General features: G+C 43.4%; 1 protein-coding gene across 1 annotated transcript in view; it reads right to left on the bottom strand.

Moving 5' to 3' along the window:
* si:ch211-196i2.1 (collagen alpha-1(I) chain) overlaps positions 1-26,615 on the bottom strand; it is an 80,781-nt gene that overhangs the window by 40,246 nt on the left and 13,920 nt on the right. The window contains exons 2-6 of the mRNA XM_034546748.1: positions 16,439-16,586; positions 16,187-16,345; positions 15,345-15,537; positions 12,078-12,212; positions 10,996-11,076 (exon numbers count right to left, since the gene is read on the bottom strand). Coding sequence (XP_034402639.1) covers positions 10,996-11,076; positions 12,078-12,212; positions 15,345-15,537; positions 16,187-16,345; positions 16,439-16,586 — 716 coding nt within the window. The remainder of the gene's footprint in view (positions 1-10,995; positions 11,077-12,077; positions 12,213-15,344; positions 15,538-16,186; positions 16,346-16,438; positions 16,587-26,615) is intronic.

Genomic DNA, 26,615 nt, shown 5'->3' with positions numbered 1-26,615 from the left:
GGGAAGGTCTGATGAAAGATGCTGTTGCATTATGGGAATCACCACCATATCAAAAGCTTTGTTACTGAATGTTTATTCAAGGCATCAGAAGCTTGGTAAGGAAAGCACAAGCAGCCAAAGCTGAACAAAGGCCCCAGGGTGTAGTTACATTTTTGCGGAGGTAAACGACATGTATGCCGATACCTACAGTGTACTGTAAGATTCGTGTTCAAAGCTCCGGGTCCCGTGGCCGCAGGAAATTCAGGATTCGAGTTAAAGTTTAACAATATTTAATGGCAAAGATAATACTCATGTAGCGTTCACGATCGTGGGGCCAGAAAGGAGGAACTCTCCACAGACGGAGTGCAGCTCCCAAGGAGCCACAGACCGGGGCTGTCTCGAGTCTCCAGACCAGTAGAACCATGTCCCCAGAACAAATGCTCGGCTATTAGTATGGTCATGCAAATGAATTCACACCTAAAGGTTAGTTCCATTGGTCAGTTCAAAGGATGCCGCAGTTCTACTCGCTACGCCAATTAGTAAACAGGCGAGGTCAAAGCTCACTCTTCCGGTCAAGGACAGGAAGTTCCCCTTCACAATAAAACCCTATTATCCTGCCTTCCGAATAAAAGCAACACATTAGGTTTCAATCGGCATCCATTTTAACTATTGTCTAAACAATAAAACATTCATTCATTCTCATGCATCATACAGTTAATCATTACATTTGTCATTAAAACAGAATAATAAAACAGTGATCCTCTCTTATGTTTCATAATACATTCCTCCAGAATATTCCTCATAATATCCCAAATTAATTATCATATCTTCCTTTATGTATTAATTTAAAACATAAACTTCTCTTATCTACATGTGCAAATATATATAAAATCCACTACAACCTAACAGTACCTACATAGGCCCCAGAGGTGTGCTATTAATCCTTAACATACATATCTACATCCATTTAAAAGGTTATTCTGTCGGTGACTATATGCTACAATTTTGGACACTGTTGTGTGCATGCTGTCATAAGCATTTAAACCAGTGTCAAAAGTTAAAATGTGTTAAATTTCCGTTAAACATCACAATTAAAGGCTGTTTAAGGTCGTCCATTATCTTTCCAGATACCCGACAGAGCAGGGCATAGCATGCATCCAAGTAATTATCATGTCAATTAAAACTCAAATAATCTCAGTCAGTAACTTTTTAAGAATGTATACCATGTGCCACGACAATGTTTAAACTTGCTGTGTCTTTTTGTCTGCTCTGCAGTAGCAGGCTGAAGCAAGCAAGGACACTGTGTCTATTTAAGGTGTTTGTTTATGTCTTTGTATCCAACAAGTGGAGTGGAGGCTCAATGTGAGTATGCAATCCATAGGTGAATCTATGATAGTTGAGCTATCAATTGGTTTCAGTCTGTGTCAGTATGCATGGCTGCAGGCTGATGAACAGGCTCCCATAATGCTTCCTTAATGGTCCTGTCAGACGATTACTCTTGTTTTTCCCCTTACTTGCATCAGATCTAAAAAAGCCTTAGGACCCTAAAACCCAGAATAATGTATTATGTAAAACTATTCTCTTCTTATTGTGTGTCTTATTGCTTTTCATCTTTTGGGTTCCTTACTGACAATGAACCGAAAACTTTGCTACCGCGTGGCAGTATTTTTGTAGAAGGCTCTTTCCTGCCAGTTTGGTTTTCCGAGTTTGGGGCCTGGCAATTACGCCAATCAATTTGAAAGAGCTGAAGACATAAGATAATGCACAGCACATCTCTTGCCTCCACATGAGTACTCAACATAGAGACAACTGAGCCAGGGGCTTGCAGCTAATGGTGATTGTCTGTTTAGGATCCACACTGCTGTATTAAAAAATGCATGTTTTGAACACAGTTAACTTAATTGACCCGAGATGCCCTGAGCACAGTACGCCTCAAAATATTATAATGCGAGTATCAACATCTGCATGCTTGCTTTAGTCATTATGGATATTAAAGGCCGCCAGCAACAGAAGTTTGACCATAGAGCAGGGGTCACTGATAGGCGGGCCGCTGTCCAGACTCCTTTGTAACCGGACCCCAACCTATAACCTATTTATTTTTGACGGAGCACTTCTATGTTAACAGGTGCTGCTTTTCCAGCTTTTACGGCACTTGTTCAGCGGTCCAGAAAACACACGACCAATTACAGGGGTTGTACATCATTTATTACGGAACAGAAGTACGCGAGTCAGATAAGCTCTTTCTCATATAGTTCTCCAAAAAGAGAAAAGTGGACAGCTTAACCAGAGTCTTTAACAAAGAATGGACGTATGTTTATCATTACCACGGGCTGTTAAACACCAGTGTCTCATATGTTAAATGACTGCTTTGAGTCAACGGACTGGGATGTGCTGTGTGGACCACATGGGGAGGACATCAACAGCATGACAGACTGCATCACGGAATATATAAAGGTCTGTGTACACATCACCATACCACCCCGGACTGTAAGCTGCTTCCCGAACAACAAGCCTTGGATCACCAGTGACCTGAAAGCACTTCTTAATAAGAAAAAAGCAGCTTTCAGGTCTGGCTAACCTTCGACCGCAGGTGAAATCATCACTGGACCCTCTGACATTTGCTTACCAGCCTTGTGTGATAGTGGACGACGCCATCATCTACCTGCTGCAATGAGCTCAGTCGCACCTGGATGGAACCGGTGGCTCTGTGAGAATAACTTTCTCTGACTTCTCCAGTGCATTCAACACCATCCAACCACTGCTGCTGAGTGAGAAGCTGCTGGTGGTGGGTGCCAACGCGTTCTCCTGGATCACCGACTACCTCACAGGCAGACCACAGTTTGTCCGACTGGGCCGTGTGCTGTCTGGGATGGTACTCAGTAATGTTGTTCCTGATACAGGAGAACATTCCTGCCCACTGCAATTATAATTTATAAAAAATTACCTCTGGTCAGATCCTCCTCAAATTGAACAACATCAATAAACCTTGCACCACTTTCATGACTAAACTTCTCTGAGACTCGCAAACTATATTTGTGGGAAAAAACAGTAAATTAGAATTATGGCCGATTTTGACAGGGCACACCTGGATTACATTAATAGTTATGACAAACCCCTGTCCTTCCATCAGCACAAGTCTCCTCAGGAGTCTGTCTGCATGCGGTAGCTGACAGATCCCTCTGTTAAGAGCAATGCAACATCTACGGAGGCTTCACACAAACGCTGCAGGCTAGAGTGCTATCAACACACACACAAACACACACACACACACACACACACACACACACACAGACAGACACACACGCACCTACAAAGAGCTAATCTAATGGCAAGGTCCGTAAATCTAACCAAGACACAGGTATGCGGACTGGCTGGGTCTTGCAAGCAGCAGCGAGCAATCTGGCCCAGAAAAGAAATGTCTGATGTCTCAGGAATAAGGACGGGTGTTCGATTTGAGAGCTGGAGAATGTAATTTGTAAAATGTTGCAAATAAAAGATGAACCAGTGTTGCAAAAGGAACATGAAACAAACACAAGGAAACCAACAACAGAAGCTTGGCACAGAAGAAGAGACACACAGCCAGTGGGTTGTGTGTGTGAGTTCCCCTGCTTCTGATGTGGACCGGGCACAGTGCCAATGTGTTAAATCACTGCTAATAGGGCTGGGCGATATGGAGAACATTGAAATATCACAATATTTTTGACCCAATACCTTGATATCAATATCGCAACAATATTGTAGGGTTGGCTTTACTGTAATACATACAACACTTATGTAATATTACGGTATGCAGAATCTAAGAGGATATCTAGTCTCAGGATATCGATATCATTTGATAAAATGCCCACTCCCGAAGTGCATGTTTTCGTGTGTCAGAATTGTCATGTGCACATAAGCGAGCGTGTGACTTTCTTATTTGAACCCTGCGTTGTTCAGTAGCTCAGCAGGTTGAGCATTAACACCGTCATGGTCGGGGAATTTATTCCCAGCAGGACCACCCATGTTAGAAATGCCGCTGTTGGTTGGGATCAAAGCGTCCACCAAATCACCAGTGGTGGTCCTGGGATATAGGATCATGAAGCATGTTGGAGGGACAAAAGAAGAAGAAAAAAAAAATATATATATATATATAATCAGAAAATTGCTATGCAGTCTTTAGCTATAGCTTCTCATTTTCATAAAGAAAGAGAGATCAGTGGAGTCGACAGTTGTATTTTACTCAAACCCAGTAAAATAACCCAAATAACAAAATGTGCTCTGATACTGCAGATCACTTTACTAGAATCCTGCACACTGGTGGTAAATATATTCACTTAATTAATGATGTTTTCTGATCCTGGACTGCTGTCATTAAAGCTCTTATGAGCATAAACTGGAATTACTGGTTTGATCTACTGAAAATCAAGTGTCTGGGTAAAATGCCTGGATAGATACCATGAATGTGCATGAATACAGATGGTGTCCATGAGTTAGCAGTTACACAAATGATTACTTTGATTTAGAGTTTAGAGAGACGCGTCGCATATAGAATAGACAAAGAGAAGACATTTGAATGGCTGTTAATACAAAAATGCCAACCAAAACAATATTAGAATAAACTTAAAATAACTAATAACTTGGACATGCCGTTCTATGACACACAGAACATTGTTCAGGTTGAAAACTGCAGCAGGTGCAGCCTTGAACTGTAAACACCAAAGTCGAATATACAAGAGTCTTGACCGTGAGTGTGTTAATGTGTGAAATCACACATATAACCATTCTCATAGAAAAACATCCCCATCCGAGTTCCAGAGCATTACACACCATACAGGAATTTACATCGGTGTAGAACAAAAAGAGAAATGTACATGTGTGCAGGGTTACACCAGGCAGTACCTTTCCCTCCTGGCGCCTTTGACCTTGCACGTGCAATCCGTCTAAATCCAGCAGCAGGCATCCCAGCAGCAAAAAACATCCAACATGGTGGAGCATGGCTGCAGGAGACACCGCAGGTCCGTCTGCACTTCGGCTCTGTTCACAGTGTGCCCACAGGCGCGGGACACTGATTCAGCTCCCAGCAGACACACCCACACACCTACCGGGTACACACCCTTGCACTCTTACCAACCGCACATCACGTAGAGACAATACATGTAATCTGGCACATGTGGGAGACACAAGCCCAGCCCATTAGCCCCCAGGGTGGCCTCTGTGAACAAGCTAAATCTGCAGGGAAATTAACAACTGTCTTGTAGTCAAATCTGGGACAACTGAGAATTAAAAACAACCCAAAGTTTTTGAAATAATGATTGCATTTTGTCACTTTCATCCACAGACTATCAGAGCATGCACGACATTTGCGTGCTCAATCCTCAACGTCCAAATCGTCGGCTAACCAAGCTCGATGTGAGAATGAACATCTGAAAGCAGCGAGGTATTGGCATAAGACACCAACATCGTGGAAAACTATAACTGCTCACGGACGGGGATGTAAGGGGATTCCCCCTCCTGCTTTTCACAGATGGAGGGATTTGAGTCAGCTGGAGAGTGCATATGACTAGAGATAAAAGCAAAAACATATCTTCAGGGGAATTACAATACAAGCTGGGGAAAGCTGCAGTGGAACAACCACAGTTGAGAGACAACTTCTGGGGGAAATATTGACTTTGGGTTCTCTAAGGTTGGCTTGATTTACGCAGCTGCGGTCGACAGGGAGGAGACCTCCTCTGCATGAAAGTGGAGAGCGACGGGGCAGCTCCACGTCACAGGAAGCATGACTTCATGTCTGTTCGGAACAAAAGGAGAGGTGGTCTAGCATAAACAGCGATATAAATAAACAAGAGGAGGGGATTTGGGGTGAACAGAACCTGGGCAATGATCTATTTTTTTTATTCTAAACCACTTCCCACCACATCTTCGCGGTCTGGCTTCGAGGGTTTTCCGCTGTCTCCGCTTGTTGCAGTTCAAGAGCAGGACCCGTAGTGCAGGGATTACGGCCCTCGTGGAGAGCGTTAGCAACCCGGGAAGAAATTGGGTGCGTGTTGCTGATGCAGCACTGCTGTGACAACGCTCCGTCACCTAGCATTTAACCAGAGCTGGTTTATCTTCACAGCATAGATAGCCTCCACTAAATTGCGGTTTTGGAAGGGGAAATTATTCGTTTGAGCATGTGGGGACCTCTCCCTTTGAGAACATTGTGTCTCTTAGTGACGAAGAGAAACCCGGGCAAGAACTCTTCCTTTCTCTATTTCCATCCTTCCCTTTCCCAAATCCTCCTCCTCCTTCTCTTTCATCTGAGCATCCTTCTTTTAACCACCCACTTCGTGCTGTGCTCCATGATTTGAGGGTATCCTTGCTCCTCTGTAATTACTTCATTTTATATTGGAAACAGTTGAAAAAGCAGATGAAAAGTTACTGTTAAATCCATGGTCATGTACATAAAAAACATAACAAATCTTGACAGGGTGCAGAAACTCTGTTAATTTGAAAGACGAAGAAGGCACGGCAATCAGATGCTCTTTTATATTTTTATAGCAAACTAAAAGCATGTTTCCCAGACCGTGTGTTTTAATTTAGCAGATAGTTTGCTCATAGGGTTGTGGGCCCCTTGCTGAGCCTCTGTCCAATTAAGCAGCCAGCAAAGGAGAGAAGAAGCGGTCCTAAAAGACTGTTGACATCTGCCAACCTTAATATCATCATTGAATCAAATGAGAACATGCAAAGTCATAGGGATTGGTTATAGTGATGAACCCAAAGAAACCCATTGCCGCATCTGCAGCTCTACCGACCTGTTCGCCCGTTTGATTCAGTCTTATTGCTCTCATCAGTGTTCTTGTTCTTTTGCTGTTTTCAATGAAAAGGTCCCAGTGTAAAGTGTGCTTGTCCAGCACCAAGTGGCTGAGATAAAGTTAGCAACTATATCAAACATACGGAGCTCATGAGTTACAGAGACTTGGTGACCATAGACTGCATACCTATAAAAAAGGCTTTGATTTGTCTACCTTAGGCCATATTATTGTTCTCCATCAACCAATTAGAATAAAAGACATCCTTACCATCTTATCAATACTGTTGTATGCATCAGATAACTGGGTGTAATGTAAAAGTCGCAGTAACGAGAAAACCATCACCCAACTCTGCAGATCCCGTCAGCATCACAGCGCTTTAGTATCTTCCAGCGTACTGTTGTTGGTTTTCCACCCCACAGCTTTACTGTTTTAATTCACTCTTAGTAGTGTGGTTTCCCAGCAGCAGCAGATGGCTGTTTCCTGCAATCGCGCCCCCCAAAACCCCACCGTACACCACCTGTACTGCCGCACAACATAGTGAAGCATTTAGAAGCCTACAAGCCAGATGCTTCCCTTTGAAGTTGATAGAACAAAACAGAGCAAACATTGGCCAGGTGAGCAGCAACACAACACCTAAATGAAGCTGTAGTTGCACTGTGTCTGCTCCATGTATAGAAAAGCCAACAGCTAATGCAGGTTTAAGATGAACGTCAGAAATGTCGCCTGTCTGGTATACATAAACATTTTCGGTCGAGGGTAACTTGCGGCCTCAAATTATACGCAACCTTCAATAACGCGCAACCTTTGCTGGGACATGGAACGTACACGTTTACACAGAATACTTCATGGTGGATTGACAGAGTCATGGAGAAGTGTCAAAAATGATGGATTGTTTTTTTCCACCTCTTTGTTTTTGTCTCGGCTTGCCAGTAAAAATTCGTTGAGACGCGAGTGGAAACACTGTGTTGTGAAACAGGGAATATTACGCCCACAGGCGTGTGTGTTTGTCGCTCCCTCTCGCTCTCTCTCTGACAGAGGCAGCTTTGGGGATCAAGTGTAAGCCAGGTTATAACTATTTATAAAACTGAAAGCCTTGTGGTGAAAAAACAATCAGACACAAGCTCTGTCATGGTCCATCTCTCCCTCTTTTTATGAAGCACGTTCAAACTGTGTTTGTGGCTGTAAGTGTGAAACCTCTCTGCAGAACTATTGGAAACAGAAACTTCAGCAAGTGGAGCAACATCCTATCCATGCCAGGCAGCATGCCTCCATCTGTCAAATAAAGACACACCGAGCACAAGCAATTATCAAGGTCATCCCACTGAAGCTGGACACTTTTTAAGTGGTTGCACAATAAATGAAAACAAACAAATAATAAATATAAAGAACCAAATAATTAAATCAATATAACCCCGGCCTGTGACGGAAACATGCTGGCTGAGAGCGTAAGTTCCATAACAACCAACTCGGTTTGTGCAGGCTGCCAGCCCAGGAGGGCTTATTTTGTCATCAACATTATTATTTGTTCATAAAAAAAAACTTACTCCATAACTTCCATATTGCCGTACTTGATGACCTTTTTATGAAAAAAGTCTCACGACAGGCCATGTTTTGTGATATACCGCCAAATGGGAATTGTTTGGCCGGATGATGATGATAATGATGATGATGTTTTTACATTTCTTCTTTTTTTAACAAAATGGCCAATGTTATTCGATGATAGAAATCAAAGAAAAGCAGCAAATCTCTACATCGGGGAAGCTGGGGGCAGAGCATTTTATTATTAATAAATATCTTAACATCCATCCATCCATCCATTTTCAATACCGCTTATCCTCATTAGGGTCGCGGGGCGCTGGAGCCTATCCCAGCTGACATAGGGCAAAGGCAGGGGACACCCTGGACAGGCCGCCAGTCCATCGAGGGCAATATCTTAACAAAGGACAGTAATTCAGACTAATACAGGAAATGTTGATTACGAGGGTTCAAAGCCATTTACATACGCTGAAGCTCATAGCTCTGGCTTTGGAATTACATGTTTAGCTAAGGTCCCTTAAACAGGCACGTTTAAGGTTTTAGTGCACGTTGGAGGAGCTGTAGATTAACTGGGCGAGTGCCATGTCTCTAAAGAGAGCACCTGCCAAGGGAGCCAGTGGCCCCTGACAGGACATGCATCAAAGTCAGGAAACCCCACCAACGTGGCCCCGCAGTCCGATATGGTACGCTTCACAGACGACAGCAGCAGACCGTAGCCAAACAGAAAGAGATCTTGCTAATGCCGGAGCCTTGTTTTATTCCTTTTATTTCAAATGTGCAGATTGTGAACAGAGACATGACGCCTGTACCTCCACAGGTCTGGTCTGTGTGGATTTAATGAGAAACAGGCTGCAGGGAAACAAGGGCTGTGTCCAAAATCTCTCCCTCATGCACTACGTCCTATATGATAAGGTGCAATGACCACTTATTGTGACCTGTTGACTGTTTTTATAAAGTAATGAAATAGTCTGTTAATCTACAAAGTGTGAGAAAATGCCCCATTTGCCGAGGTGGCCCTTCCAATGCTTGTTTTGTCTCACCAGCAGTCCAAAACCTTAAGTTATTTAATGTACTGGACACATTGTTGTGAACATTTGAGTCAATCCACTGCAGCCAAAACGTCATCTTGTGTCTTTCTCCTAAGCGCCGTTGCTGTCATTGTTAACTTTTACTGAAGGAAGTGCTTATTGTGAGCTGCTGGTGTGCGTCTTTCGTTTTCTCCAAAAGCAGCTCCAGAGAGTTTCAGTTAGCATCTGTAGCATGTCGAACAGCGCTAACCACAGAGCCGGGGATAGAAAACGCTATCGGTGTCATACTGATATGTCGTCTTCTCATCTTAGGAAAATAAAAAAGGTTGCTGCCGAAAATGTTTAGTCGTGGTTTTAGTTAACGAAATGAACACTTGGTCAGAAATACAGCCAGAGGAAACACATTCAAGATTATACAACACAGAAAAACTAAAGCAGATGAAGGGAGACAGATAATGAGGAAGAGGAGCAGCCAGCTGAAGGAGATTTCGGTAACTATGAATACGGATCTGGTGCAGCTTGTTTCTGCAAACATTCCTCTACAACTCTAATCAACAGTCTACATCATCCCAAAGGCATCCCAATGCCATCCGGATGGAGGAACTGTGCCTGGTGGAGCTGGTCTGCTCCATCAGGACACTACTGTATACTGTAAAGAGAACCAGATGCTCCCTGATTAGCGCAGGTGTTTCACATTGACATGAACATGTAAATTCAAACCAGCTTGATTTCCCCTTCAGTTTCTCTCAAGAGCACGGCCTTTGCTTCGTTTCCAATTCAAACATGTGCCTGATTCCAGGAACACGGTTTGTTCTGCAAGTGCCGGTGTGAACAGTCATGTGTATTTCTTTATTTTGTTTGGTCTGAGATTAGACTGCGGCATGTGTAGTCATAACACAACAAATTGCTGTATGTATAAACCAGCTCATTGTGGAATTGGATGCACTAATCACTTGGAAATATTCACCATCGTCAACAAAGGTTTTAAACATTGAATAAAATGGTTTCATTCCTTCCCAAATGTGGTGTTTGTTGTCGGAGGAATATTACTATAGAGGGACCAATCCAGCCAATGGCCTGTTACCAGAATTAGTTATGCCGACCGGTTAGAGGACGAGATTGGGCTGAAAGTGTCGAGCCAGCATCACGTCCACATTTTAGTTGCACACACTAGATCCACACGCAGGTTACTGCGGCTTTCACTGCGATTGCTGTTTAGACTCACCAGTGAAGTAGTGCATTCGTGTAGGAGCAGAATAAGAGGCCGCAATTGATATTTCTTTACAATAAATAGAGATTTACGGTGTGCTTGGTTACCATGCAGATCTCTTCTATGGTAGTTTCCAATTCCTTTATTTGAACTCAAGATGCAAAATACCAGATTGGGAGCATTTCTATTGAAAACACAAGCACACATGTAGAGTTAACCAGTCAGCCAAGGACACGGGTTGTGGCGGCTGGTTCGTGCCTCTGCGCCGCTGATTAATGACAGACACTGGCCTGGTGGTTTTCCAGATGGAGACTGATTAAGTCCGTGAAACCAGACCAGTGGTTGGTTTAAATGAATGAAGCTGCCTCGCTTTCCAAAACTGGCTCTAATCCCCATGACGTCTGGTCAGCTGCCCATCCTCATACAACAGGCTTTAAAGCACACTGTGGGCTACAACATGTATCCTACTTACACTTCTGCCAAAGCTCAAAGATGACTCATCCTTGGGATCCCCCAGCAGGTCCTCCAGGTCATTTGAGGACAGCAGTATATTCTATGTGTAAACAGAGAGGAACATTTCCAAATGAATAAATAAAAGAAAAAAAACCACAAACAAAAACAGCTCAGAGCTTTTTAACTGAAGATCAACCAATCGCCCAGAGTTGTCAAATTCACCGGACTGGATCGAAACCACAGTTATTTGTAATCCTCTGATGATTACGTTACATGTCATTGACGCTTTTATCCAAGGCGACTTACAATAAGTGCATTCAACCATGAGTACAAACAGAACAATAAGAATCAAGAAAGTAACATTTCTTCAAGAAAGCCAAAACTACAAAAATACCATAAGTAATACCATAAGTAATACCATAAGTGATACCATAAGTGAGTGCCACTGAAGTGATAATCGTTTTTTATTCAAAAGATGTGTTTTTAGTTTCAGGCTGAAGATGCTGTCCTGATGTCAATGGGGAGCTCGTTCCACTAATGAGGAGCCAGGCCAGCAAACAGTCTGGATTGTGTTGAGTGTTTAGCTCGAAATGACGGAGCTACAAGTCGATTAGTAGATGCCGAGTGAAGTGAACGGGCTGGGGTGTGAGGTTAGACCATGTCTTGGATGTAGACCGGACCCGATCTGTTCGCAGCACGGTACGCAAGTACCAATGTTTTGAAGCGGATGCGGGCGGCCACCGGTAACCAGCGGAGGAGCGGAGGAGCGGAGTAGTGTGGGTACATTTCAGGAGGTTGAAGACCAGTCGAGCTGCTGCATTCTGGATGAGCTGTAGAGGTCGAATGGCATTAGCAGGTAGACCTGCCAGGAGGGAGTTACAGTAGTCTAGTCGTGTGATCTTGTATCATCATGCTCCATAGTATACAACAGGTTCTGCTGCAGAAGCATTAACTGCAGTCTGACTGTCTGTGCTGTGGGGTTAAAAAGGCTTCACCTTAGCTCAGTGTCATGTCATAGCCGTGCTGTTTACGCGAGTCTAAAGGAGTTCATTTTGCTTGTGAAAATATGTCTCTCTCTCTCTTTCGTTCATCTCCCCTCACCTCCAGGGCGTTGTGGGTGCGTGGGGAGCGAGGAGGCTTGGGGGCGGTCTCGCCACAGCGGGGCGGGTGGTGGCTGCAGTGTTGCCGGGCGGCGTCCGGGTCGCCCATCAGGAGGGTCAGCTGTCGGAGATGACCCTGCAGAGAAGGAAACATTACATACGACGTGAGTGCACGGTTTTGAAGACTCAAATCAACTTCGCGTAGAAAAGGAAAATGTTTCAATGTCTCTTGATGAATGGTGTACAGTTCAATTCGGGAGAAAAGAAAATATATTTATGTCAAAACTGACTCAATTTGGCTGAAGGGTGAAGGTATAGTAGACTTTGTTGTCCAACTTCATCGAGTATGGCACGAGCAAGATATTAGACACAAGTTTTGGACTGTTTTTCCACCTCAACGGCAACGATGTTTAAGGAGAACTGTACAATTTTACAAGCAAGAGATCTGCAGCATTGAATGATTGTTACAGTCATCTTTTTTTTTGTTTTAAGCATCTAGAATTACCACCTTGCTACACGTCGCCTCGAACCAATCAATTTGCAGTTAATATCCACGCCTCTCCAAAATGTCATCACTTTTTATCATTTTATCCAATGAGACATGTGTGAAATTGTCATGATTAGCTCATGAATTCTTGAGTTATGGCCAAAAACACGTTTTGTGAGGTAACACTTTGACCACCAAAATCAAATCAATTCATCCTTAAGCCCAGGTGGACATGTGTGCCAATTTTGAAGAAAATTCCTGCCGAGGCGTTCCTGTGAGAATGGGATGGAAAAACTGACAACACAACGCCTATAATTAGCTGGTTTCAGTCTCTCAATTGTGAATCTTTGCTAGTTTTCTTTGGATTTTGAACTGGTGGTCAGATGTCTTACAGAATCCAAGTGTAGACAGAAACACCTTTCAGAGAAAAACCTGCCAGGTAAATGAGGGTCTTGCAGTGGACGTATTCTGTACAAGCCTATGTGTAACTTTGTTGCACGTGCACAGAATATATACACAGAATGAAAGGAACACACACATACACACAAGGTTGCTGATGGTCGTGTATTTCACTGTAGTTCCCGGGGCTCCTTTACTTTAACAGAAACTCTGACATCAGGCCAAACATGACAAACAAAGCATCGGCAGAGATTTAAAAAAAAAACTCAGTCCTCCGGCTGTGTTTATAAGAACGTGACGGTGGATGAAAGAGTGTCTGTGTGTGTGTGTGTTTTAATTTCCTTGTGAAACCACAAAGATTTATAATCAATTAGATCTGTAATATTAAAAAGAAAACTTCTCATTTTGCGCACGATTGCTGGTGCATATCATATAGGAAAGATATGCACACATGAGACCAATTAAAACTAATTTTAAGGAGCCGTTTGATCTTATATTCTCAAATCACATCCAGAGACAACTGGAAGGAGACGTACATTTTTCAAGGAACTCCCTTTGAGAAGTGTTGGTTTTTTTATTCAATGCAGTACTGCATTGCTGTGTAAAGAAATGTTTCATGTTTTCTGCCGAACAACCAAACCTCGGGCACCTCTTGAGAGAGAGGGATCACACTTCACACATGTACCCTCAACACACACATCTGCTGCATATATCCATAAAGGAAAATAATTTCTACTCATTTTCGTAGCGATTGATCATGACAGATGCCCAAATCATAATTTCTGTCAATTCTGCAAAAAAACATACAAGCTGTTTTAAACTATGGCAATCCTATTCAACCCATGAAAAAGGAAGCAGAATGCGCCCCCGGTCGTGCTGCATTGGAGTGGATGACATGTGAGGGTTACAGATAAAAAGCACGGCGTTGCCAAACACAGAACATGGTGCAGAGACGAGACTGTCGTCACCTCTGAGCGAGGAAGCACTCCTCGGAGCTCCGTAAAAATATATGTCCTTGGCAATGGAGAATCCATTTTATCTGGTGCTAAGAACAAATCCAGATGCTCCCCCATCACCCTCGTTGTGATGCAGAACCACTGTCTGCTCTGGTCCTCGGGCTGGTTGTAACCGGGACATGTGTCCAGAATGCATTATGGGCCTTCAAAAACGCAGCCTCTAATGGAAGTTTCAGTTTTTTGGCCCTTGAGATGAAAACTCAAAAAGGACCACACAAAGCAATGCAGTGTAGGTTTTATAAACGAATATGCCCTTCAACTGCATAACCAAGCAACAATAATGTAACTTTGACGAGAAATAATGCAGATTTACTGATCACTGAGACGGATTACACAACTCAGGTACGTTTCTACCAACAGACTTTCATACCATACCGGAATAAATGAAAGCCAATAGGTGTCTGGAATAGGCCTAAATACATGCAAAAACAATTGAAACATGTTCATAATGCTTTTGCATGATTCTTTGTGGAGAGACTTCATTTTACAGATCTGTTGATTACATCAACAAAATAAGTGCCTTTATTTTTTTAGTAAAGTGAGGTGAATGCCTCCGACTGGAGAACAACAAGGGGGGGTTTTAGGATGCTGAACTCATCATCAGTGTTTCCTCTGTAATTCAACATAACACTGCTGCTTGGGAAGTAATTATGGTTAGAACAACGCACACCTTATAAAAACAACAAGCATTATGGGCCACGTGTCTTTGTGTTTTTGATGAAAAAGTGAATGGGTGGGAAAGGGCCACAGGGCCGAAACATCTACTTGTGTGTTCTCGTGTGTGTGTGTGTGCGTGTGTATATATGTGTGTGTGTGTGTGTGTGTGTGTGTGTATATATATATATGTGTGTGTGTGTGTGTGTGTATAAATGTGTGTGTGTGTGTGTGTGTATATATGTGTGTGTGTGTGTGTGTGTGCCGCAAGGACAAGCCTGTCTTTTCGGACTAAATACAAAGGAACTGAACTATCCACATGTGGCTTATTATTACCAGACAAGAGTTGTTTTAAATATCATCTGGCTATCGCACACAACCATCTGGTCATGTAATATGTAGAGTGACCTACCAAATATTCTGAGAGAGATTTTGGAGAGAAAAAACACCAAGGGCCATTCAGACACCCTGACGTTCATAACCACGTCGGCTGAGAGTCTGACCTGAGGTTGGGAGGATGAAACATAATGAATGCAGCTTTTGGGCATCTAGTTCATTTTTGGAAAGCAACGAGGCGGACTAGCTGAACAGATTATAGGGTGTCGGGTTGATTATTATAGGCTTTGGTGTGTCTTTGTTTTCGTTATGATCACTGGGTAAATAAAAAATAAAAAAAGAAGCAGAAGTTGCATTCGAGGATGCAGCCCCTTACCTCAAATGGAGTCTCAAAGCCCTCGATGATGCCTCCGATCATGAGCAGACCGTCGGTTCGGATCCCCATGCCCCGGTAGACCCAGTCCACGCTCTCCAGCAGAGAGCAGTCCACATACAGCGCCAGCCGCTTGCCAGACACACTGGCGGCCACATGGTGCCACTTTCCATCCGACAGGCCGCTGACTGGGAACCTGAAGGGGAGACACAAGGCCCATTATGTAATCACATGTCTGAAGATGACATGACTACATCTAGGAGAGTTAAAATCAGGCTTGGGCCTTCTGACTGTTAAAAAAAATGTGAGTAAAAGTAAAAACCTGTTTTACACAGTGAGAAATTGAAACTTCGGAACTTCCAGATTATGTGATGGCCATGGGGCCAAAGAAACCATGGTCCAGGCTCACCTAGGTGGACTGACCTTTAAGGTGGAGCAGCACCATAGGCAGGTGCACTAGGCAGGGCCCTAGTGTCAATGAGAATACTCATTGACACTAGGGCCCTGCCTTATTCTGTATACATCCCCGGTTTGATAGTAGTATCTATGTGTGTCTATCCTTTGGCTCAGTTCAGTTTGCTGTCTGGCCTTGATGAATTGCTTCGAGCTCTGTGGTTCATGAAGACAAGAAGCCTGCAGAGAGGAGCCTAATGAAAGACACTTCCTGAGAGCTTTCCTCCATCTTACAGACACATTTGAATACACAAGCATAAATGGGCACAAGTGGTCCTCATCCACCTTTTGACATCACTTATTTATTTTTTATTTTTTTATTCAATACTAGCCTGACTGATTAAATTTGCATCTGGAAAGGAAAAGGAAAAAAAAACAAGAGGTGTGCTCACTCATAGTGCCGCTGCTGTGTTCCTATGAAGATGATGGCGTGGGCACTGATCCGCAGCTGCAGCATAATGTGGCTGTCAAGGCCGAGCACGGTGAAGACGCTGTGCTCGTCTCTCTGAGGGCTCCTCAGCTGCACCAGAACACTGAACTCATCAGCAAAGCTGAACACAAACACAGACACACACACCATAGCCATACATCAAAAGGATATCAATTAATAAAGTTCACATGTGGAGACGGAGATGAAAGCGTACCCGTCAGCGAGGAGCTGTTGAAGAGGGAGAGCCAAGGTGGAGTACTGTCCCACCTGAAGGACCGGACACCTGCTGCCATCCGCAGTCATGGAGGCGTTGCTGCTGTTCGACACCTGGAGGGAAAGCTCCTGCAGAACGTCCACCTCATCTGGAGCGAGACGGTTCAGGAGAAAGCACAGCTTCAGATATTTGCACTACGTTATTAGAGCACAGTGTTTTGTGTTTGCGTGTCCCAGTTTTAGATGAATGTACACTAGAAAATCTGTGATCTATGTGAACAAAACTGTACCTTTTGTTATTCTGTACGTCCGATATTTTAAGCATTTACTTTATAGCGCTTGTTTTTTCGTACGAAATGTATCTGCACAAATCTAGTGAGACAGCTCGGTGATTCCCATTACAGACAGAGAGGGAGTCAAGTGATCTTCCATCTGTGTAATTGATGATAAAACAGGCTCATCACGGTCATAATGACGGGTTCCTTTAACTTTTTGATTTATTGCCACGCCCTAGGATAAGCATTAAGGAAGGGGAATGTCAACGCGACAGCATCCCATGATATCTTAGTGTGCTTCCAACAAAAATAGCATCAATTTGTGTGACGCTATCTTGTGAACTTCACTTGGGAAAGGTCATCGCGGCGGCGACCAAACATCGGGATGCGACAATGCCACAAGGTTCCTGATCCCGAGGGCGTTCTTCTGGTATTATTAGAGGTTACTTGATTGGACACCGCAGCGTGACATCAGGTTGCGTTTGATTTAGTTTCAACCTTCGCCACAGGGCCGCTACGCTTTTTTTCCCCAGCATCAACTGCGGTCCTGAATGTGTCTGAATGGGAGCAAATCCCTGCAGCCGAGTTCCAAAATCTTGTGAAAGGCCTTTCCAGAAGAATGGGCGCTGTCACATCCGCAGATTAAAGCCCGTGGTTTTGAAAAGACATGTTTGACGATCAGTAATGGGGGTACTTTTTGCCACTCACGCATTTGTTCTGCACCTTTTCAAGATTAGGGAACCCAGACGGTAATAACTATCTGCAGCCACCAAACAAACCCCCCCTATGCTGCACTTAGGGAACACCTAAACATGCTGTGAACAGACCACTGATGGCATTCCTGAAAAGAGGAAAAAAAACACTTACGGGGCCTTCGCCCTTCAAACTTGCCGGGGGCTGCTACAAATTCCATCCTATTTAAAGATTATTAGTTTTCTGACCTTTGGTTCCCCACATTGCTGAACACTGTTGTACGGCTCACCCACTGTTTTTTTTGTCGCGTCATTATCAGTTATTTAAAGGAGTCTTTCATTGTGACTCCATGGGGAGCAGTAAAGTGCCTTTCTTCATGGCCTGTCCACAGGCTGATATCCTCTGCTCTTGAACAAATCCTCCTGAGGATTCTGAATACAGCGCTTCATCATATTTGGAGGACTCAAAGGCTGCTACTGTTGTGTACTGACGGTGACCACACTTTAACTTCATTATGCGAGAGGCCGTGCTGAGACTAATTAAGCCTCTTAGAAACATGACAGATGAAAGAGCCACCGTTCATGTCAGCGAGATTTTCATGAGCGGCAGGGCGGCTAAAGATTACAATAGCGGCACTAAAACATGAATCTCTGGGATTTAACCACTATGAACATGTCTGAAGCTGCCTCGGGACCTTTTCCAATGGATTTCCAAGATATATAGGACTGCTCAAGCAGGTTAAACCCAAGTTCTCCAAAGCACTTTCAAAAATGAATCCATGTCCGTCAGAGCCATTAGCTATTTACACTCATCCTGACAGCACCGCCAGACAAGTCAGCGGTCTCTGAAGAGCTGCGTGGTCACACTCTCCTCCCCCGAGGAACAAATCTGGTCTCGCCCTAAACATTCCAACATACCAGCCAGGGATCCTGAAAAGATATATGGACAAGAACCACTAGACAAGGAATAATGGTTTTCTTCACACATTTGACCTTCAGTTAACAGCCGTGAGGAATGTGAAGGTCAAATAGTCTGCTGATGCCGGCAATTCAAAGTGCTTCACAGTGGCCAAACCGTGAATTACACCCTCCAGGTCCTTCACGTGATGCCATTGAGCACAAAGAAGTCTGTTACTCAAACGTCTGTAACTCTCCTGTTTGTTAAGCTTTACTCATACTGAAGACTACACTTCCAGATGTCCCAGCCTCTGCTGTGTCACTCTTGACTGCCTATAGATAGTTATTGTAGTCTACATGAGAACATAACTCCACTGCACTTAAATGTTTTTAGGCGAGGCCTCGTTAATTAGAGGGACAGTGATTTCCCCACAGCTGTATCAAGCAGTAAAGTGGGATCATCTGTTATGACGTCATGTGTGCTTTTTCCTCTCATGGCTGATCGATCGTGTTGTTTCTATTTTAGGATCTGATGTTACATGAGAGAAACGGATTCTCGAAGAGGACAGCAGGCACTGTAGGCTGAAAGGAAATTGGACTCTGGGGGGGTAAATTACGTTTACATAATAGCATGACGGTAGGAATGATTACATGTTATTACTCCAGTCACAGCCACACACCTGGATCCTAAATCAATCAGGTAATGTAAAAGCTTTACTCAGAAAAGTCAAATAGATTCATAATATGTCATATACAATTGTGCTACAGCCTTAAAACCACAGCCAAGACAATATAGTTAGTAAAGTATACTATATATTATACTGATAGTACATTGATATGTTGCCACATTAGAGCAATCATCAGAAGTATGTTTCAGATGTCCATTCTGCACACAATTACAGCGCCCCACAATTTACAAAGTGCAATGGACCACATTAACGACATTAACATCAATCACACAGCATCTACGTGTGAAGGGCCTGGTGAAGTTGAGTGTGTCTCAATTAGCTGTAATGTTTAGTGCCAGGAAGTGGGAAACCTTCTCACACACGTACTGCTCTAATGCTCCGATGGTCTTCATTAAGCTCCGCTTGTGCGGGAGTGTTCATGAAAGAACATTTCATGTGCCAACGCTGGGCCCTCAAGCAAAACTTAGAAACACGCTCATGTGCTGTTCTTTCAACGCCATAATCAAAAGATCAAGCCATTACAATGCGGTGGGGGTGAGGGGGTGAGGGGGTGAGGGACTGCCTGTTTTTTTTGGCAAAAGTGAAACAGATGTTGGAGTCTTGAAATCAGAAGAAATGTGTGAACAGTAAGGACCTTCAGGGTTAGCTCAGTCTTCTGGTCATTTAGCTATTTGTCCTATTTACCCAGACTGTCTGTCCTCACTGCAGCTCCACCAGTGCGTTGGATCGGCATGAAAATATGAGCAATATTGTGAAAATACAAACAGTAGTAATGTGCTGTTTATTTGACTGAGTCGGACTCTCCTCGACCCACGAGGTTCTGGGCTTGGAGCAGCCACTCAACCTCCGGGCTGAAGACGCCAGCTTATCGAGTCTTAACTCGTGTCTTTTCTGTTGTTGCAACACCAGCCTTCAAGATTTAATAAAAACATCTATATAAATAGCATAGATATTTTTTGTCCCACACCTAAAAGGTTTACAATGACAATGCAAACATTGATGATGTAATTAACCTTAGCAGGTTCACAATCTTAGTTTAGTGTTTTAGCATGATGAAATTTGTTAATTACTACAACGCACATTGGTTGTATTTGAAAAACAGTAACCTTCTCTATGTAAAAGCATGTGATAATAATAATAATAATAATAATAATAATAATCATAATATAATAACCACATGTTGCGCGGGGTATACATTTCTAAGCAGAGAAACAAAACAAAATACAGTGCGTTGAGAAAGGAGTACTGAAAATCCCAAACACAGACAGCAGCTGCGTATGATTGTTTTGTAATCATCCCCATGCAGCGCAAAGCGTCTTGTTCTTTCATGCTTATCATGCCATGTGTTGATCCTTTCCATAAATCTCCTCTGTTGTCTTGTGATGAGTGAAAGTGATCATCTGTGTAACAAATGGATGGCCTTCATGATGATCCACCATTGTTGAACACATCAACAGCCTCTCGAGACACATGCAGACCAAACGTTCAAAAGAGGTAAAGAGCTCAGCGGGCGTTGACAATGAATGTCTGACGATGAATCAAAGTCAGTATTGAATAAGTATTGAATAAGTTATTGACTCTCTGGAGTTAATAACTCATTCCTCATTGACAATAATCCAGAAATGTACATGATGCTTGTAGTTTAAACTTCATGCAGAGTTAATAACCTGGGAAAATCTCTCCGGCATGACGATCACATGTAACTCATCAATGACCTTTTTAAAGTGATTTTGTGTTTATGAGACGCATATGGTTCCCATGCATTCAGGTTCCATCACTTCCATCAGTCGCCATGATCTCACATGTCAGAGAAAAGTAACGAAGACTCGGATTATTAAATGATTGCTGTCTTCAAGGCACCAAGCAAACCCATCAACAGATGAGTTTAGATTTGCCATAAAAACAATGTAAGAAACAAGATCTGTCAAATGTTGTTCTACTTCTGCTGCATGAAGGGCATTATCTCAATGACTGGCCAGGGACTTCAGGTTAATGTACTGCTTGTGTGGGTTATGTCATCGAGCCTCCACAGCTACGTGTTAGGACATGCTTCTCTGTCTGCGGGTACGCAAACATGCACAGGTGTCCTTGTTCTTTTCTACCTTTACAGAGTTTGGGAACAGGAAGAAGTAAGTCAGACACAATAAGTGGATTCATAAGATGACAGACGGTTAATACTGACAATCACGGCAGCGCTAAACAGGGAGTTTAATTTACGCAGCACTGTGTTTAACTTCAGCACCTCTGCCAGAACTAAAGGTTTGACAATTGAGTGATTTTAGTTTTAAGTACTTTGATCGGAGGTCTCTGTAAAGGACGTCCAGCTAAAAAGGGTTCCCTGTAGTCACGTTGTGTCGTGTTCCGAATTTGTGTGGTTCAGTGTAAAAAAAAAAGACAACGCTGGTGTAATCAGGGGTTTTCTTTTCAGGAGTATTGATCTCTGTATAAATGGGGCTAATGCGAGAAAAAGAGAGTGAAATATATGTATGTTGCACATTTGACCTGCCAAAAAAAATTATACTTTCTTATTTCGTAATCTTAACACACACACACACACACACACACACACACACACACACACACACACACACACACACACACACACACACACACACACACACACACACACACACACACACACACACACACACTGTTTTCAAGAATCTTGTTGCCAAGGTATCTGCCGGCACCGTTGGAGAAATGATTTAAACGGGACGCAACCCGATAATGTGCCGACAACTCATCCAGTTAGCACTGCAGTGGTGAGAATCAATGCTAAGCTGTATATCAATTCCTTTGCCAGAGGGAACTTTGGTGAAACAGTCGTACACCTCAACGCAGCACTCAGTAAACATAAAGACAATCTCATCCACACAGGGCTGCAGAGCTGAGAGGCGTTCAGGTACACAGCCCAAACCGCTGCGTACTGGAATCAAACATACACACAAATGGCAGACTAATGCAAACAAGACCTGTATCCACTAACAGAAACAACATAAAGCGACCATTAGTGTGCACTCTGGCAGTGTAGCCGGATACTTGTTCCTTTTTGGATGAGGTCCACTGTAAAAGCTGCCAGCTATACACAAACCATCCGCCCAATCATTTCTCAGTAACCGCAGACTGTGCCCACCTCCTTGGCCTCAAGAAGAGAATACCGTCTCACAATGCTGTCATTACGTCGTTTGATAAAAAATCCCTTCGACAGCAGAGAAGTGATTGGTTGAAGGGTTTCGCAGATGGAGCAGTTTAAAACCAGAACTGCTTGACATGAGAGGACGAAGCCAATGAGTGTGTCCTGCATTTTACTGAGTAGAAAACCTCAATCATTCAAATACTCTCATTCCAGAGGGATGATGCTTCGGTGTGAACATGAACACAGTCGAAGCAGGATTTATTTTGGAATTGACTTTTGAGTCATGACACCCACCCAACGCCTCTCTGGACTGAACTAATTTCTTCTGACTAAGACATCAGTGGAATGCGAAAGGAGCTTACAGACATGCTGTCAGGCTGTTACAGCGGGTCCCAAAAGCGAAGGTCCACCATGAGCCAACAGCAGAGAATGGCATAGGGCCGAATAAAGCCAGTCTGCACTTCCTCTATTTTCGTAACTCTCTGTGGAGTTGCGGTGATTATCGAGCATGGCTGATGCCACGCTTAGAATAAGTCCTTCAATCTGAAAGGAGGGGCGGACAAAAGGGTCCTAACCAATCAATCAGAGATCAGTAGCAAGTGGCCAAAAATACATTGTAAACAGGTCAGCATTTAAATGACCAAAATAACATTTTGGTTTTAGATCCATTATTTTTGCATGTGTTATATGTGCTTTTTCTCTAAATGTGACAATTATCTGGCATTGGCTCAAATTTATTATCGTTTTGTATTACATGCTATCTAATAGAGGACAAACCCATCTGTTAATTTAGATTAGAACAAAGCCGTACAGCATGAAAGAGAATATTCTATTGAGTGTCCCACATACTGCTGCTCCAGTGGGATCCTTAATAGTTATGGAGGTGAGGCCGTCAGCCAACGAGGGCCTGCGAGGGCCACTGAGGGTCAATGATCCAGGACACCCCTGAATGTTCTCTCACCTCTGAGCTGCTCTGCTTCTCTACGGCACAGTGAGTGTGAGCTGATCAGTGGGGCCCGTTACCTTCTGAAACACAGGCGGGCGTTTTTACTGTTTAGACGTTATTCCACGCGCTGCGCACCGTGACGACCCTCAAGGGGGCGTGAGAGTGCGGAGCTCATAGTGATCAATAATTAATTGTAGATACTGGACTGAGCAGCTTGAGCAAAGTGATTGTTGGAAACTGAGACTGAAGGTTGTCGTGTGTCACAGTTTCTGTAACGAGAGGATGATTTAGGACTCAGGACTGAGCACAGGGAGAGGGTGATTTATACCATAGCGGGACTGTCTATTGTCAGGTCCCTGTGTGATGTATTTGCAGCATGTTTTCAGCTTGAGTGTAGTAGCCTCATCAATACTACCCATGTCAGTTCTGAAAATGTTACAACCTACATCAAGCCTACTGTCAGAGCCCCATTTACAGCCACACCAGGGCACCTGATGAATGAAGTGGATGGCTGTGCTCTACTTATTTGAAGCCTCCGGTCTATTGCTGAATTAATCTGCATTTCTTTTTAATATGCTGTGATGTTAGCTTTACATGAGATGCAGGTCTTTTTTTTAATCATTGCTTATCTGTAATCTTGATTTTTGCATCAAAAAACAATAAAACAAATCTAAATATCTATAAGCCTATCTAACAAGAGTTAAAAGAGACCTTTTCTGCGGAACTGGACAAGAAACATCAACACGACTCAGGATTAAGGATAAGGTTTGATCTGCAAATGGATAAGTGTTTGTAAACACATAAGGGACAACTTTACACGCCAGCAATACGCAGCGGTAATCAGCGGGAAGCGGAGCCGGCTGTCACGCCGTCCTGTGGCTGGGATCACATTACTCTAATAGTCTGAGACGGACGCACAGATAGCTCTATTACTGCGCTCGTACAATTACTGGGCTTTGCTCTGGTTGACAGGGCAGCACGAATAGGCACAAGATTACAGACTTCCACCTGAAATGAGAGACGGAAAGTCGGAGTGAACACAGTAAACATAAGAAACTCTCTTCCTAAACATTTCAGTCAGTCAGTCGTTGACGACGCTTTGAGTGATGAGCACACCTACTGTCATACAAAGCCTAATGAAAAGACTTCATGAGCTCTGGCTATAAGAGAGCAAGAGATCCGGTGCTTGGATCGTGTCCCTTACAGAGGATAAAGTGAGCCTAACAGGCTTGTTAAGTGGGCCTAGAGCCCAACGCAGGACACGGAGGGAATTAAGTGGACTGAATGGATATAACAGCTATGCCGTTAGCCTGTGTGAACGCAGCAGATATGAGTGCTTGTCTTGAAAAACCAGCAACATTTCCTCATCTGGAAAAGCAGGACATGTGTGCACTCTGGATGGGGTAATTACAGTGCCATGGGGAGCATTCAATGATGTTAGAAAGTAAGTGCTTGAGGAACGGGACACCGATCGAAACCAAAGTTGTATCAGTAGCGAGTGGCAGATGTTCAACATGTACATTATAATAAGTTCTATATAATGTGAACTTCTGGGAACAGCATGTTTTACTCCAGTCTGCTCCCACTGATAATAGGGGCAGTAAATTCCTATTTTTCTAAATACATCTCAGAGCCTGCAGGACTGGTTATCTGCCTCCAAGTATTCAGAGCGGTTATCCAGAGCGACCAACCACGCAGCCCTGGAGGGTTGACGGAGAAGTAAAAACTTCCCTTGCCGCTTTAACTGCTGTTGTAATCGCTTCAAAGAGGGGCCTTAAGAACTCTGGAGCCGGTCATCAGCAACTTAAATGTAACATTATGGAGGTAAACGTTAATGGGGAGGGAGAGTCCCTTCGTGATGCTTAATGCACAAAGTAGCCTCACATCTGCAGGACCGCTTCCTCTAACGGCACCAGACGTTGCAGTTTCACTCGTCCAGTGCAATATCTCAACATCACCCGGATAGGATGCCACAACTTTTTTGTACAGACTTTCAAGGCAATGTAACAAAGTGACTTTTCATCTGCTCAATCGTCAGGTCAAAATCATAATGCATCTTTGAGAAATGATTAAATACCCCGAATACTCAGATATACCTTGTATTTAGAGCTGATTGGCAAATGTTGGCATGCTAACTAATAAACATTGAGCTCAAATCCTCACTGTGTGTAGTACACCTTCACAGAGCTGCTGGTCATTTTTAATAACCCACATTTTATTCGGGGTGGAGGTTTACGTCTAGCGTGGCTAGACACCACGGTGGGAGGTTTGTAGCGCGAAGTTGCTTTTCTTATTTAGGATGAGTATTAGGGAATTAAGTCTACTTGTTTTGGGGGGGGGGGGGGGGGGGGTTTTAAACACCAAAACATGATAAGAAAAAGGTTCAAATGTTAAAAGGTGTTCAGTTTTAACATTTTTAATAACAACATATTGAAAGTTTTTATTGTTTTAAAGAAAAAACATAATATCCATTGTCTCAAACCAAAATGAGAATAATAAACTTTATTTTTTTTCCTCACAAAACTTCGCTGAGCCCCCCTCGGACATTTTCTCATTTCCCCTCTTGGGATGAATAATATTTAAGCATGACCCAGGGGTGCAGCTAATCCAAACAGCTTGTGTTAGTGTCTGAATGCCATTTCACGGCACAATGGATCCATGGTGAAAAACGGCCATGCTTTTCGGACTCGCTCAAGCCTTCAACACGCTACAGCTTCCCAGAAACAATGCCAGAGTTTCCTCGGAAGAAAAATGGTTCCTTCAGGGAGAGGAAACGTAGAAGAGCACCAGTCAACACTTTCCCTGGTCTGCTTCTCCGCTCGCCTGCAGAGAAATTCATCAGAGGACACCAAAGGAAGTGGATGGACTGATGAACACGCCCCTCAGGTTAAATTTCCTGCTGTTTTTGCAGGTGTGAATAGCACTAATGACACGGTTATGGCCATGCAGTGCTCGCTGGTAGTTCTGCATGTCGAAACAATGCAGGCTGTGGTGTCACTAATGTCAAATATTCATCTTTCCTTTCCCCTTTCTTGAAGATACTGACAGGCACTGAACTTGAGACATTGCACGGCCAAATGAGATAGCTCAGAGCCGTGTAACATTAGCTTCACACGCTGAGTGAATGACATGAGGGCAGAGGGCAGGAGAGAGAGAGGGGTGAGTCAGTCTGTGGGGAATCCAGGTCATCCATCAGAGGGTTGTTCCCCTCCCCGCTGAACCTCTCTCAGGTCTTTGAGGTTAAGGTCAGTGTCGATGCGATACAATCAAAGAGGATTTTACATTCAATGTAAAAACCTCAAAAGGTATGACGGATTGATATACAGCGATATATGACATGTCCTCACCCTGGCTTTTAAAAAAACAGAAAAAAATCTTGTATAGCGAGCTATCTATAACATTTTCATTGAATTGGCAACTGATGGCATATCTGTCCATGCAACATATAAAGTACACAGTTTATTAAGCACAGATTTGCGGGTCAAATATTCAAAATCAGACTTATAAATGATATATAAACATTGTTTGAAGAACATCGAAAGC

Source organism: Cyclopterus lumpus, chromosome 12, assembly GCF_009769545.1.
Source record: "Cyclopterus lumpus isolate fCycLum1 chromosome 12, fCycLum1.pri, whole genome shotgun sequence".
In the NCBI taxonomy this organism is placed as follows: Eukaryota; Metazoa; Chordata; class Actinopteri; order Perciformes; family Cyclopteridae; genus Cyclopterus; species Cyclopterus lumpus.
The sequence above is the reverse complement of the archived record's forward strand: the minus strand, read 5'-3'. Positions and strand labels throughout refer to the sequence as shown.